The following is a 15,682-nucleotide window of genomic DNA, read 5'->3' as shown; positions in this document are numbered from 1 at the left end:
AAAACAACAACAAAAAAAGTCATCTCATAAGTTTCTGTTGAAGAGAACAAGCTATTCATTCTACTTTGATGACTGATTCTGAAAATGCATGTGACTCAGATGTGGGCAGAAGATACTTGTCCTAGGGATATTTAAAGAGTATTTACTCTCTAAAGTTAAATCAAGGGTGCCAAGCAGAGCTATTCTGGGATTATCCTATCACTCCAAACAGGACTTCTATCCAGTGTTTTCCTGCAGTTTTGAGATTACAGGGGATCTGTCCCTTTAGTTCCCACTGTGTAGACAGAAAATACACTGAGAATTTCTTAAAACATGCCTTTGAGAATTTATCCTGATAGCTGTTAAACTTAAATAAAAAAGTGACAAATAATTGAACTTACCCCATGAACCTACCACATAGCCTACAAATTACTGCCCATACTGTGAAGAAGAGTTGTGCTAACATCTCAGATATTCAGATTTTCTTGCTTTCAGAGCTTAACTAACCTTGCTATTTGGCCCCCTAAAGTGAAAAATGCTTTTCTGCATGAGAGCAATTGAAAGAGACACTAATGGAATTGCTATGTCTATGTAAGTGGCCCAGGCGAGTATTTTCCACAAGCACTTATATAACAAGTGATAGAGACTTGAAGAGGGTCGCTATGGTTATAATTTCACATTTCTATAAAATTTTGTAATCTTTAGTCGTATCCAATTCCCATCTTGAGAAAATTTAGTGTAGAAATTTCACATGTCTATATTTACTAGTGGCTAATTCAGAAATGGAAGCTAACTCCCACCCCATGGTCATTTCTGGGAATAATGGTATTACGTTTGTCACTTTTCAGACATTGAGGCTTTTTTGGGTTGTTTTTTGTGGTATGTTTGCATACTTCTCTACGCTTAGAACTATATATTACACAATAGCCTAAATACAAACATAATACAGCATAAAATAATTTTAATAGTTTGAACTATGAAAAAACACATTGTGTTAAAAGTTCATTAAAATTAACATTGAATTCTATTAACCTTATCTCAAAGTAATCACATGCTTATTTAACCAAGAAAATACAATTGATAATAAATATCAACCTAAATATGTTACCTTCTGAGTTTAGTCTTTGAGAAAAAAAAAAACTGTACACATCAATACTTAACCTGTGAACAGTATTTAAACACAAAAGCCAAATACCAATATTTAATGGGCCTTTTCATTTCTCTGAAACCATGTAGCCCAGAAGTGGTTGCAGATCTCTGGTTGAACTATAAATCCTCAAATCAAGGGAAACGATAAGCCTCACAGAATTTCCAAGTCTAGATTACCCACCTCACTGCATTTATTTAGGAGTCTAGCACTTGTTTGGCAAATTTCTTTCACACCTGATGGTGTGCGTATCAAGTTCTACTCCCCATCATTTGAGGCAAAACCCAACAGGAGCACACACCTGGCAGCATTAGAGAACTGGTATTCACTCCACAAGGGAAACAAGTCCTGCCAAGCAGCCTCCCCAGACAGGGCTGTGAGGAGATAGCTCTTCACTCTTCACTGCAGACTGCTGGCCTAGTTTGGCTGGGCGGCTGCCCTCCAACCCTCCTATGCATTTCACAAAGGACACCAGTGTGCAGCTACCCTGAAGCCACTAGTGTGCCTGCCTTTGATGGCATTAATAAAAGCATCATATGAGCAGTGTCCAAATTGCATATCTCCAGCACCATACTCTGGGCCTCAAGTCATGTATCTATATTTTGTTGATAATAAGTAATTCACAAATAATGTCCAATAGGGTCCCAAACACCATAGGTGTGGAAAAGTTACTTAACGGAGGAATCTATTTATTTAGGAATACTCAGAACTGAAGTTTAACAAAATTAATTTCTATGTAGGCTTAAATTTTGCACAAATTTTCATCTTGATTTTAAAGTCAATGAGGAAATGACATACTGTTCCTATTTCAGGGTTGTTAGTTTACTGTTTGCTGTAGCTTTGAAATGCTTCCCAGTAGAACCAGTTTATGTTAATTAAAGTAACTGGCAAATCAGCATTCATTAGGGCAGTGGACTGCTGTTTTGAACATACCAAGAATTCTAGCATTTAACAAGTCATTATGACCTCAAGTTATTAATATTTCACTTTATGCAGTTAATAAATGTTCTAGCATACTCAACCAAAATTATCTTTCTGTGATTTACCTAAAAAATGGAATGTTTGCCTGTAAACAAAAGCAAGAAGTGTCCTCTGTTTGACCTTCCAAGTGATAGTGCAGATTCTATTTGCTCCTTTATAAATCACTATGAGAGGTTATTTGATTTCTTTTTGGCCCTTGATCTAAGCTTTGCTTCTTAGCTATGTCAAAAGTATGTCTCCCTAATCAAGTCCTGGTTCTGTGGAGGTCTTTAGAAACATGCACTGATCCAAGGAACTGATTAAAATGCATGCTGAATTGTTTGAAGAAAAAGAATACAATATAGGTGAAAATACTTGGAAGTAACTTCCTATTAAATCCATATTAGTGAATATTTTTAGCTCTAGAAAGTTGAGCTAAAAATTAAACTAAAATTACTATTCCTTAATAGCAACTTCTATAACCTGCATATGTCTTATGAGCATACTCATTTACTTTTAATACTGACCCTTCTTATACTTAAATAGTGGTATAGAACACGTAATTAGACTTAAGAAAATATGTACCAACTTTCATGATGCCTTGACATTGCTTGACCTGAGATACAGAGTCATCATTTCTTTCTGCTTCTTTCCATTCCATTCAACAGATAGTCGCTGCAATAATGGCAATTACTGGCATCGTCATGATGGCCTATGCTGATAACTTCCATGCCGACTCCATCATAGGTGTGGCCTTTGCAGTGGGCTCAGCCTCTACATCAGCATTATACAAGGTATGTTGTGCACCCTCTTCTATGGTCAACTGTTGCTCATAGTTTAGATTTAAGCAATAAAGTAAGAAAAGGCAATGGAAACTTTGGTTAGAAAAAGAATAAATGTGCTTAAATAATAGTTTAAATAGCATTTATTGAGTACTTGCTATATGGTGGTATCTTCCAGAAAAGTTCATCTAACACAATCTTAGGAGGCATAGAGGCTTTTTCCCATTTTCTAGATGAGGAAACTGAAGCTTTCAAAGATTTAGTAACTTACCCAAGGTCCAACAGCCAGAAAATGATAGAACCAAGGCTGAAGCTGGACTAGACAACCAAGTCTGTGCCCCCACCCTAGTTATCAGGCAGTTATAGCAGGAAGGTGAGAAAAGCTTCTTCGCTCCTTGTGTTTCTTTCATTTACTTTATTGATGGTCATTATTCTAACTCTGAAGCAATGCTACAAATAATAAACAAGCTGTCACATGAGAGTCACTCTTTGCTACACATTGATCCCATACTATTGGAGCTCATATCATTAGCAAAATGAAGACACTCTTTCTCTCTGATGTATCTAATTTTATGCATGTTAGCAAATGAATACATTCCATAACTGGACCAGGAGCGTTCTCTCCATAAGATAATTACCCTAAATAGATAGCACTGGGGCTTGGGATTTAGCTCAGCGGTACAGCACCTGCCTGGCAAGTGCAAGGTTGTCAGTTCGATTCCTGGTACCGGAAGAAAAACAAAAAACAAAACAAAAAAACCTAAACAGATAGCACTGCTTCCAGAAGATGTGGGCATGGCCTGGCCTGCAGCTGGAGCAAGGCATAAACAGCACCTGTACACAGAGCAAATCTTGCTCAGGAATCTCAGATGAAAGATGCTCAGAGTCTACTCGTAATTGCCGCTTGTTCTGCACTGCAGTTTCCTAGTCATCTGTGAAAATTCTATTCAAGGTCATGCACCTGACTTCAGAAGCAAGGAATCGGAGAGCAGACCTAAAAGGTCATTCCCCAAAGCTCTGTTTTTTAAGAGCAAACTTTCTAGATGATTCCAGTGTCACCTCTCCTGGCGTTTCAATAAGAAAATACTCTTTGAAAGGCAGAAAAAACCCTTTGCCTACCTCCTGGAGGCCTGTTTTGATTATTCACCACTACTGTGGCTCAGAGGGTGTGGAGTCTATTTCCATACTGACATTTCCTGGCCCACTGATTCTGTGTGACAAGCTTGACAAGTGTTCACTCTTTGGCCATTAGTGTCTAACTTGGTCTCCACAGGAATGCCACAAGATGTCTGATGTGACCAAAGGCCAACATGTGCCCAAGTCCTCTTGATTAAGTCTTCCAAGAGAAAAAATAACAATTTTAGTTAAAAAAGAAAAACGCAGTACTTGGAGTTGCTATGAAACCAGGATGGTCATCTTACAGAGTGAATTCTCCTGACCAGGTTACAGGATGTATTCATTCTGGGAGTGGTGATATTTGCTAGCATGCTCAGAATTATATTTGTACCGTAATTCTTGGCAGAAATAATCTGCTCCATTTTTATTAGAGGATTAACAAAGGAAAAATACAGGCTAAGAAGTTGAGAAATATGGGCTCCAGAACTGGCCTCCTAACCCCGCCGGCTCTGTGATGTTAGCCATTAGCTTCTCTTTGCTGTCTTCTTCCTCTCTACATGGCTTAGAAGTCAGGAAAACAAAACAAAATGTTCTTAACTCAGAAGATAAAGCAGTGTTTGTGAAGACATTTTAAAATCAGGAAGAAAAGTGCTTATAAACCCAAGGCAGCATTATTTCTCTCAACAACATAATAGCAGGTTCTTTGTCCAATTTACTTTTCAGTATCTGTCCAAAAAGAAAAAAAAGAATGTGATGAATCCCGTGCTTGAAAAGAAAAATGATGGCCTCTCAATCCTAGAAGATTTTTCTGAGCTAGTCTGCACTCTATCAGCCATTCTGTCTATATCCATCCTGACGGTTTTGCTTTACATAGTATCCAGTCTCACAGCAATTTTCAGCACCATGAAGAATTTATTTTCTTGTGGGTGCTGGTCTACAGGAAGGATGTTGGGCATTTTAATTTCTTCCCATAACAGCCCATATAGTACCAGGGAAATGACAGGGCAGGATGACCTGGAGCTCTGGGCTAGTTAGTTCCCCACACAGATCAATAGAACTCACCCTCTTCTTCCCCAAAGTCTCCAACCATGTGGCTGAAGAGTTTCTCCCCAATCCAGGTTCTGTTTAAGATGTTTCTCGGAAGTGCCAACTTTGGTGAAGCCGCACACTTTGTCTCCACCTTGGGGTTCTTCAATTTGATCTTCATCTCCTTCACCCCAGTCATCTTGTATTTCACCAAGGTGGAGCACTGGTCTTCTTTTGCAGCTCTGCCATGGGGCTGTCTCTGTGGCATGGCAGGTCTGTGGCTGGGTAAGTGGCCTCTGGTTTTGGCTTCCATTTAGTGTGTCACTCAAACTTTCCTTGGGCACATTTTAGTAGTATGATCATTCCCCCTTAGGTACCTCCATGCCATACTGCCCTCATTTACATTGGCTAATGTCATAAAATGTTTAGAAGGTTCTTTGCAGGCTCATGTTTGATTAGATCTGAACTATCCAGATGGTGTATTTTTGCCATGGTTTAAGCTGTGTAACTGGTAGCTCAGGCCACTCTGCTCAGCTCTGGCCTTCACACAGCCATAAGCAGTCTCCACACTGGGCTATGTCATGCATATGTCCAATGTATGCCACAGTGTAAGATGGTGGGCCATGCATCCACTATTAGAGTGGCTCAGAATGGCAGAGCACCCAGTGCAGATGAGAGGGAAGGGAGGCAGAATTCGGCATCCAAGAAGGAAACAGCTTATGAAGGGTATGGAAAACCAGGTCGAGGGGGTTGGATTTTAAATCCGTTTAATCTTTAAGCAGAAAAGTGATGAGCTCACCTCCGCCTAGGGAAACACTCACTCTTCTTACTATGCAGAATGGCTTTTCATAGGAAACCCTCACCAGGAGGGAGAAGACGACATTATGAGCTAAACTTGATAGACTGTGCCTGGTCAGGGGTCAAAAAAAAGTCACCTGGAGTCTGTGTAACACCCTTGCTCCCAGCTCCCGGGAGCTCTGAGGCTGTCTGCTATGCCGAGCTCCTGCTTTGAAGCTGCACTTGACCTGAGAGGAGCTCGGAAAATAGTAAGCCTGCTCTACTTTCACCAAGCAGTCAGTCCGGGGCCCGGTGTCTGTTTACCCAGAATCAGAACATTTTTGTTATGCCCCCTTTCCCACACACTGTCTCTGCCTTCTCCACATTCACCTATCACCAGCAGCCTGAGGACCTCCATCAGCCCTTGCTGGCCCTCTTTGCCAAGGTGGTCTGACTGCACTACAGTTCCTGGGAGAAGAATATCCTGGCTCCAGCAAAGGTATTGGGTGGGTTACCTTATTCTGTTCCACCAGGCCCCTGAGGGGAGATCTTAGACAGGAACATTTAAGAGAAGAATCCAACATTCATTGTTAGTCCCCTGAGCTCTATTTTTCAAGATCAAAATTATATGGCCATCATCTCTAATTATCTCTGTTCAATTGAGTAGGAGTCAATATGCAGTGTTTCCATACGACCAAAATATCCTAATTAAAAGGGTCTTGATTATTTCCTGGCCAAAACAAACCAGCTTAGAACAATCATAAGCAAAATCTCACTGGCTCTTGGCTGCCTTGTGCACACATGGCTTCCACCTTGCAACAAAGTAGTCCTCCACCAACATGTGTATCTCCTTTGACACGCCTACTGCATGCTCCTGAGGGAGCCTCCTCATGCCAGGAGCCACCCATGCTAGCCAGACCCTGGAGTCTGCCAAACAGTGTGGTCTCCATACTCCATGGGGAAAAGTGCCGCCTGGCACTGCAGTTGCTCCATGAGACCCAGCCCAGGGCACCACAGAGCTCCCTGGGCCCAAGCTGTGCCATGACAAATTGAAGAGACAGCCTCTCCTGACTGTGTTACACACTCCAGGCGTTTACAATCCAAAACTTATGTGTGACTGTTGTGAAGATTTTATTTGCATCCCTACCTCCCATGGTCTTGCTGAGGCTTGTCTGAGAGGCAGGGCTAAGAGAGGAATACTAGTCCATGCTGTAAGCAGCCTCATGTCTGCAGCTGTGGCTGGGACCCATCCTGCAGAGACCTGGCCTCTGCAAAGTGCCTTAGCCCAAATGCAGGTTAGCTCTGTGCATTCATCCAACGTGTCTAATTGCACATAAACTTGGGCTGGTCCCCATGCTACTATAACACACTGAATTCAATACTGTTTTCCTTAGGTTATCAAAAGAGACTTATTTCGTGTAAAGAACCAAGGAAAAATAGACAACACATTTCATCAAAGCCACCTGACTTTTGCTGAGTGAAAGGGGCTTGTTTCTGCCAAAATACTACTACTTTCATTAAATTTGCTAAAATATTCAGTTCAGCCAATGAAATGACCATTTAGGAGTACAGCAGAGCTTTGATGCATTTAATAAATTCCTAACCTGTCAGAATTTGCCATATTTGACTCCCCGAGTCTAAGGAGAGACTTAAGGCGTTAGAATATTAGTTCACATTGCAGCCTTGACATGGAGGAGGAAGAAGCAGATACTAATGCAGGAAGCCATATGCCTGGACTGCCAAAGCTGTTATCTAAACAAGTTTTGTGAAGACCAATCCCACTGCCTCTGACTACCAAGTACAAATAACTCCACATAACTGAGTTACTGGTCCTAATTAAAACACAGAAAATAGGAATAGTTCTGCAACCTTCTTTGCGTCTACTGGAATGGTTGTAGAACCTTCTTTTATTGTACTGGAATAGTGCTAGATGCTTCTTTGATTCTACAGATATATGGGCAACATGCATCTGCCACATTCATAGGGATCTGTGATTAAAAGACCTTTTGTATTTGCTAATATGCATCATTCTAACTGCTAAAACAAATATCCAGGGAGCCATATTAACATAATGGCTTGTATTTTATAACTTTTTTCCTTTGAAAACATATATTTTATAATTTTTGAAGGAGCTAGATGATTATTTTAAATAATTTTCTATTTAAACAGATCCACAGGTGTTAATTATAGAATATCAGTCCACACCTGCAGTTCTATGCCCAGCCCTCTGGTTACCTGTGAAGAGCCAGGGCTTGGAGATGCTTCCCTGGGATTCAGTGATTACATTGAGTCCATCCTTATTTGCCCATATGATATTCACTCTAGGGGAAAAAATTGCATGGGCTGTCACTGGCTATACTTTTAAAAAAATAGTTCTATTAGAGCCTTTTAATCATCCAGTAGTATGATATAAGATAGAAAAGTAACAGAGATAAAGAACCAACTTTGGGGCTGGGGATTTAGCTCAGCGGCAAAGCACCTGCCTGTCAAGCGCAAGGTCGTGAGTTCAATTCCCGGTACCAGAAGAAAAAAAAGAACCAACTTTAACCAGTCATCTGCTTTCAACCTCTCGCTGGCCCTACCCTATCTTTATTAGAGTAGTTAACTTCTTTATATTTTCTCTATACACCTTTTGCCACCTATTGGCAAGATCTCAGGCAAAAAGTATGGGAAAGAAGGACAAAAGAATCTGACAAATTCCAGTGATATATGCAGGCATCCATCTCCAAAATTAAAGGATAAATTTTGAAAAGGCACATTGAGCAAAGACATTGATTCTATTATATTAAGGAAGGAAAAGAGCAGTATAAGTCTCCAACCTGGCCTGACTCTCTCAGCCTCTAGCTTGGATGCCAGAAGAAGCACTACTCTCTGCAGGGAATTCAGCTTAGCACGGGCAAACACAGGAAAGGAGATAAGACAGGACAAGGAAATTTGCAGGTCCTGCAGACATCTGGAGACACCCAAAAATTTACAGCAGACACTTCAAAGGACTCAGCCCACTAAGATGCAAAATTGCTAGAAAACTTGAACCACAGTTGTTCACTGGGATCTTCCCACCTAACGTCCCCTGCCTTCTCTCCATCCCTATGAAAGGGACACATTTCTCTTTGTTCAGGACAGAAGGTCTTATTACACTCTCTGCCTGAACCCAGGCATAATAAATTCCATTCCACGTTGCCTCTACACAAGCCTGGTGGTCTCTGCTGCTTACATATGTTCCAAGCAGTATCTAAACTCTCCTTCATCATGTATATCTGCTTTTGTTTTACAGCCTTCAACATCCTGGTGAATGTCGGTGTGGTGCTGACATACCCAATCCTGATCTCCATTGGGACAGTGCTCAGCGTCCCCGGAAATGCAGGTACTGGTCTAGTTTGGTATGTGAACTTTCTGATCATCACCATAAGTCTCCTATTCATGTCTGCTTTATGCTGACATGTTTCTTTTAGCAATTTTAGCAATTACCCCGGAAATGCAGGTACTGGTCCAGTTTGGTATGTGCACTTTCTGATCATCACCATAAGTCTCCTATTCATGTCTGCTTTATGCTCTGACATGTTTCTTCTAGCATTTGTGAATTATACCCCTTCTCTCAGAAGATGTTTATAAATATCATGAAGGTGGCAGACAACAGAATAACTATGCAGATTTAAAATTTGCAGCTACAAAACACTGTTTTTACTTGGTTGTGCTTTTAGAATTAAATGCCAAATGTATCATTTGGGTTACATGTAATCTCCCTGACAACCTAATTTTATGGTATTTTTAGATCAAGTTCTATAGAAACAAAGACACCCCAGCATAGGACTGTGAAGAACAAAACTCTAATGAAAATGCAGGAAGTGAGCAGGGTGTGGGCTCCCTATCATACTACCCAGGGGGTGCTGCAGAAGGTTCACCTTGGGCAGAACAGATGGTCCACCAGGAAGAGTAATTTGACTCTCTTCTGGGGCAAGAAGAGATGTTATTTTCCCAGGATAATCTTTCTAGTGAAACCCACCAGTGAAACTAGCAATGAAAAGGCATAATCTGGATAATAGTCCATTTCTTCCAACTTTAAAATTCTGCAATTCCAAGTCTTGAGAAGCCATCTTTCTTTTCTTCAGGACAATCAGCAAATGTTCATTGAGCTCTTATCATGTTATGGGATTATAAATAAGACAGCAAAAAAAAAATTACATTGTTGTTCTCTTAAGAATCTTACACTTTAATTTGGAGAAGAAAATCAAACAAGCATCACATGGATGGCACCACCACCTGCTGCAAGCTCAAGCAGTAGATAGGTCCTTTTCAATCATGGCTGCAGAAGCCTCCGAGTTCCTGGATGGCTGAATTCCAAGCAACTCTTTCTAGTTAACCCTAAATGTGATGGGATGCCTGGGGCTCTCTTCTCAAAGTAAAGTCTTTCACTTTTGCACCTTGGAGCCCATGAAGGATGGGCTCTTGATGATTCCTGAGATGCTATCAAGGCATCTTTCCTATTGTCCTGATGCAAACTACTTGGCTTCTTTTTAATGCTGACCTTTTAAGCAACTGTACTCTGCTTTACTCCAAATTTACAGGCACTTCCTTTCTGGCAAAATTTAAAGCTTTCAGATGGGCTTATTAGTCCTAATTCTCACTATAAATCTGGCTAAAAGTGGGAAACCATATCATGCCACAGCCTTAGCATTGTGCTGACTTGAAATTTCCTCTACAGGATTAATTAGCTCAGTCTTGCACAAAGTCTTTCAACATGGGCAAATGTAGATAAATTTTCTGCCAGAGCATAGCACACATGGCCTTGAATCCAACTACCAGTGGAGTCCTTGTTCCCAACTGAGGCTTCTTGAGTCAAGCTTTTACTGTCTCCAATGTTATCAGAATTCTGGTCTTCTGAGCTCGGACCATAATCTGCCATCAAGCTTCAATAACAGCATTCTAGGGCCTTTCTACTCTGTATCTCCAAACATTTCTGAACTCCTCCCACAAATCAGTTACAACAACTTCTAAACCACACGATCAGGTAGAGTCACAGCAATGACCCCACTTCTCTGATTATCAAAATTTAAATTATTTTCTCATCCCTAGAATGAAACACTCGACACTCATGATTTAAGGAGAGGTTTATTTTGGCTCAGAATTTTTAGAGGATTTAGTCCCTATTCAGCTAGCTTCAGTGTAGGCAAGACATGGTGGAAAGGTCTGACAGAGAAAGGCTGTTCACCTCATGGTGGCCAGGAAATAGACAGTGAGGGGAGGGGCCCAGGAGGGAGAGAAACCCTTCCAGGTTGCACCCAGAGACCTGCCTCCACCCAGGCCCATCTCCTATAGCAAATTAGCTAAAGCACTGCCATAGTCCAATCACTTCAATAAGCCCCACCTCTGAACATATGAAGCTTTACTGGGGGAACATTCTAAATCTAAACTATAGCACAGCATTGATTTTGAAATGATGGAGATATTTTGGAACGAGATAAAGGATTATTGCTCAACACTGTGATTATGTTGAATGCCACCAAATTCACTTCAATATGTTAATTTACATTCTCTGAATCTCACCTCAAGTAAATCTTGTAAAAGGACAGCATATGCAAATTTGACTCATTTGAAAAATCTTGGATGACCTAGTGAAACTGGAGAAGGATGAAGGGCTGCAGAGGAAAGTAATAAGAGACAAAACTGGAGAAGTCATTAAGTCAGATGACATAGAATTTGAGCTAAGCCCTAAAAGGTAAGTATAATTTAGAGAGCAAGAATTTAAACCAAGCATTGATTTAATATGGAAAAAGGAAACACTAGCTTGAAGTCTTTGGGAAACCTTGAGAAGTGGCTCTGACTTAGTCACTGGGATTCACAGAAGTTTAGAAACATTCATAGATGTTTGTATGTATTCATAGACTGATAAGATTTCTTTTTCCACAGCTGTGGATCTCCTGAAGCAGGAGGTGATATTCAATGTTGTCCGCCTGGCTGCCACGATAATCATCTGCATTGGGTTCCTGCTAATGTTGTTGCCCGAGGAGTGGGATGAAATCACCCTGAGATTCATCAACAGCCTGAAGGAGAAGAAGAGTGAAGAGCACGTGGAGGACATGACCGATTCCAGTGTGCACCTGCGGAGCAGAAGCAGGGCCAATGGCACAGTATCTATCCCACTGGCTTAGAGAGGGACACAATCTGAATGCACGTGTATGTATATTCTGTGAATATAAAATTTTCTCACTACCTGTACACTCAAATGACAATATTCACTCAGAATTTGGATAAACCATATGTGAAATAACGCCAACAATAAAAGTTTACATTTATATGCTTACCAAGGAGCTGGTGTAAATAATCATAATAAAATTTTTTATTAAAACGTATTTGTCTTTCTATTTATTCTCTTTGGGAAGGGGGATTTTCCTCCCAAATCACAAATTTTCTTGAAAATAGGGGATTCAGTTAAATCGTAGTATCACATTTTTCTCAACTGGAACTGAGAACTTTTCATTCAGTCAGAAAAGGTTGTCTATAGAAAAACATATGCAAAGTTTCACACTACATTTAAGTCCAGTAGGAGGCTGAGAATTTGAAAGCTGGAAAGTCATTAAAAATGTATCAGGAGAACATGCTCCACACATAAGACCTACACTAGGACCGGTGAAGATGTAAAGATGCAGAAGACTTGTGTGTCCTTTCAACATGCTCAGCCAGGGACAGAGCATAGTTCAGTTCACAGGCGTCTCTACTGCGGGGCAGACATTTGAGAACAACATTAATGGATACGACAGGACATTGGTTATATCTTAAGTCCTTAGCTAACAAGTTTTATGAAGGAATTATTTATATTTGCTCTTATTCCATCTTCAACTCCCATTCACACCTCAACCCTCGGCCTGTACCTTCTGTCCTCACCATTGGAGGTATCCTCACGACAGTCACTAATGACCCCTCTCTCAGAAAAGCATGCTGATACTTTTCAACTCTGAGGGTGCTCTCAGAAGAACTTGACATGATGACTGTGTTTTCCTGAAACATTCTCTTCCCTTGGATCCCATCACTTTCCCTTTTTTTTTTTTGCCATTTTAGTTTTACTACATGTGAGTAGTACATGTTTACATCCCTTGTGGACAGTTGATACATGTACATAACACATCTTCACTCCTTTTCTCATCCCCTTTCCCTCCGCTCCCTTCTGCCTCCCTCCATCCGTTGAGCTGCTTCCCTTTTCTTTCTTTTTTGTCCATGTTTGTAGTACATAATGTTGACATTCCTTGTGCAGAGTTAGTACAGGTGCATAACACATCCCAATTCCTTTTCTTATCCCTCACCCCTTCCCTCCTCCTCTCCCTCCATCTCGTGAGCCCTTCAGCTTTGGGAATGATCTATCCCCCTACTTCCTCATATGCATCTTCTATTTGGTGCTTTATTCTCACTCTGGGTTTCTCATACAAGAGAAATCATGCCCATCACTTTGCCTTGATCCTCCTTCTCCCTCACAGACAGCTTCTCAGGATACTGTTCTCAAGCCAGTCTCCTCAGTATCTCCAGATTGGTCCTCACCCTTTCTTAGCATCTCATCACTTACTCTGCCGTCTGTGGAGCTCGTCCTCTCCCACAGCTTCAACTGTCATCATATGATGATGACTTCAACCCTTTATTGGCAGCCCATAAATGTCCTTGAGCTTCAGATCTGACTACTTAAATGCCTTCTGCAGCTTGCTTGGTTGTCTCCTTGAATATTTCACATACAGCAAAAGTAAAGAAGAATTTATCACCACTCCTCCCCAGAACTGCTCCCTTCTTTGTTTCCCATGCACCTCAACGTCATCATTTACTAGCTGCCTGAGCCATAAAGCAGTGTCAACTTCCGCTTCCTCACCATGCGCATCTGCTTAATTATTGTTCCATATTGGTTTATGTGACATGCTGATCCTATTTCTTAGTATCTTAGTCTATATACCTCCCTACCTGTTCCTGGCCTCCATCACCTCTTGTCTTGATTAATAAAATACTTGCTTCTCTGGTCTTTCTAACTCCTAACTTTGTCTCTTTCTCATTATTGCAGAGTGACTGTTCTAACATATATATTTGATTATGCTATTTTCCTCTATATAAAGTACTTCAGTGGCATCTCAATGGGGACAGCATCTAAATACCTTGGCATGTTGTTCAGAGCCCCTCACTGCCTGGCCCTTCCCAGCCTCCAGAGTACCAGCGTCTGTTAGGACTTTCTGTGATGAAGGGGTTATTCGACATGTGCACTGTCCCAGATAGTCACACCTGGCTCCTGAGCACTCTACATGTGGCAGGCGCAATGGAGGAACTGCATTCTAATTTTATTTTAATGTGTTTACCATACCAAAATGTTACCCTATTAAAAAGCACAATTCTAGAGCTGTGGCCCCCAGGATCTCTATTCTCCTTGACATTTTACTTCTTACAGTACTTTTCTCAAGCTCTCCTGTCTTGCTTGACTCTCGTTCCCTCTCTTGCCCACTGAGTAACCCTTATCTGGACCTTGTGACACTGTTTACTGCAAACTGTCCCGAGAAGTCTTTTATGTGACTTCCTTCACAGTTAGTGCTTACCTCCGTATAGCAATGGTTGCCCTCTGTGTGGGCTAGATTTTTACTGCTGTGACAAACAGCTGAGATACTCAGCTTAAAGGAGGAAAGGCCATTTGAGCTCACAGCTTCAGAAGTTTCAGTCCATGGGTGCTTGGTCCTGTCACTTTTGGGTCTGTAGTAGCACAGAGCCCATGGAGGGAGCATGTGGTGGAGGAGGCTCCTCACCTCATGGAGACAAGAAAGCACGGACAGAGAGGAAGAAACTGGGGTCCCAATATCCCCTTCAAAGTCACTCCCTATGTGACTGAACTTCCTCCAACTAGGTGAGACATCCTAAAGTTCCACCACCTCCCAAGAGCACAATATGCCAGGGACCAAGCTTAAGCACATGAGGAACACTTATAGGAGCTATAGTACTGCCTGTCATCATTTCCCTTCTATTTGTCCGAGTTTCCAGGAGACCACTAGCTCTCTAAGAGCAGGGGCTGTGTGGCATCACCATTGTGTGCCAACCCCAGCACTTGCAGACATTCCACCAGGAGCAAATGAGTAGTTCCACATTCACGGAAACTACACTCTGAATTGTGTGAGATCAATAGGTGATAAACAGGGGTTCTCGGGAACGCGACTGGTGAAAGAAAGAACAGGACGGTGGAAAATGTGCCCCATCCTTTATCATGTTTCCATAAAACACCTACACAATGAACTAATAAAAGGCTTCCCTGCCCTGAAAGGGTGGTGAGAGCATTCAGCAACTGAAGATTAGCTGCACTTTCTAGGAAATGTAGTACAAGAAGCCAAGACTTAGTGGCATCTGTCTTAATATTCTTTTTGTCTTTTATTCAGTTTTCCCTAAAAGTACAAGTGAGACCATCACCAGGCAAGAGAGAGGAACTGAGAGTATTGCACTTGCTGGCTGGGCATCACAGGCAATAAAAACCTTACCATGTCAAGCGTTTGATCTCTGTCATTTTTAGAAGAGGCACTGCCAGCCTCCTGGCATAGACAGATGACATGATATTAACTAAAACAACACACACATTTTAAACTTCATGACACATTTTTAGCTTCACGGAAAAAATGGTACAAAGTGAATGCAATATGTTATTGGTAAATATAAATTAATTCATTATCTAAGTAGAGTTAGACTTGACTATTTAAATGCCTTTTGGCATAAACATTGTTCTTGCCTTATTTTTAATTACTATGAAATAGTAGTAAGCACTGACTAGCCCTCTCCAACATCTTGCCACTACTTAACATGACATTTAAATTTGCATTTTGACAACTTGAAGAAATAAGTTGTTTTGCTGTTTCTGATGACTCATTTTGAAAAATAGAGTCAGCCAGCCTGGGAA

General features: G+C 41.2%; 1 protein-coding gene across 1 annotated transcript in view; it reads left to right on the top strand.

Moving 5' to 3' along the window:
- Positions 1–12,120, top strand: part of Slc35f4 (solute carrier family 35, member F4) — a gene marked incomplete at its 5' end in the record, with an annotated part of 28,624 nt that extends 16,504 nt beyond the window's left edge. The window contains 4 exons of the mRNA XM_013521882.1: positions 2,755–2,880; positions 5,103–5,295; positions 9,062–9,151; positions 11,695–12,120. Coding sequence (XP_013377336.1) covers positions 2,755–2,880; positions 5,103–5,295; positions 9,062–9,151; positions 11,695–11,936 — 651 coding nt within the window. The remainder of the gene's footprint in view (positions 1–2,754; positions 2,881–5,102; positions 5,296–9,061; positions 9,152–11,694) is intronic.
- Positions 12,121–15,682: the final 3,562 nt, after the last annotated feature.

The sequence above is a fragment of the Chinchilla lanigera genome, unplaced genomic scaffold (genome assembly GCF_000276665.1).
Source record: "Chinchilla lanigera isolate Chin_1 unplaced genomic scaffold, ChiLan1.0 scaffold00065, whole genome shotgun sequence".
Lineage (NCBI taxonomy): Eukaryota > Metazoa > Chordata > Mammalia > Rodentia > Chinchillidae > Chinchilla > Chinchilla lanigera.
Note: the sequence above shows the minus strand (reverse complement) of the source record. Positions and strands in the feature narration are given on the sequence as shown.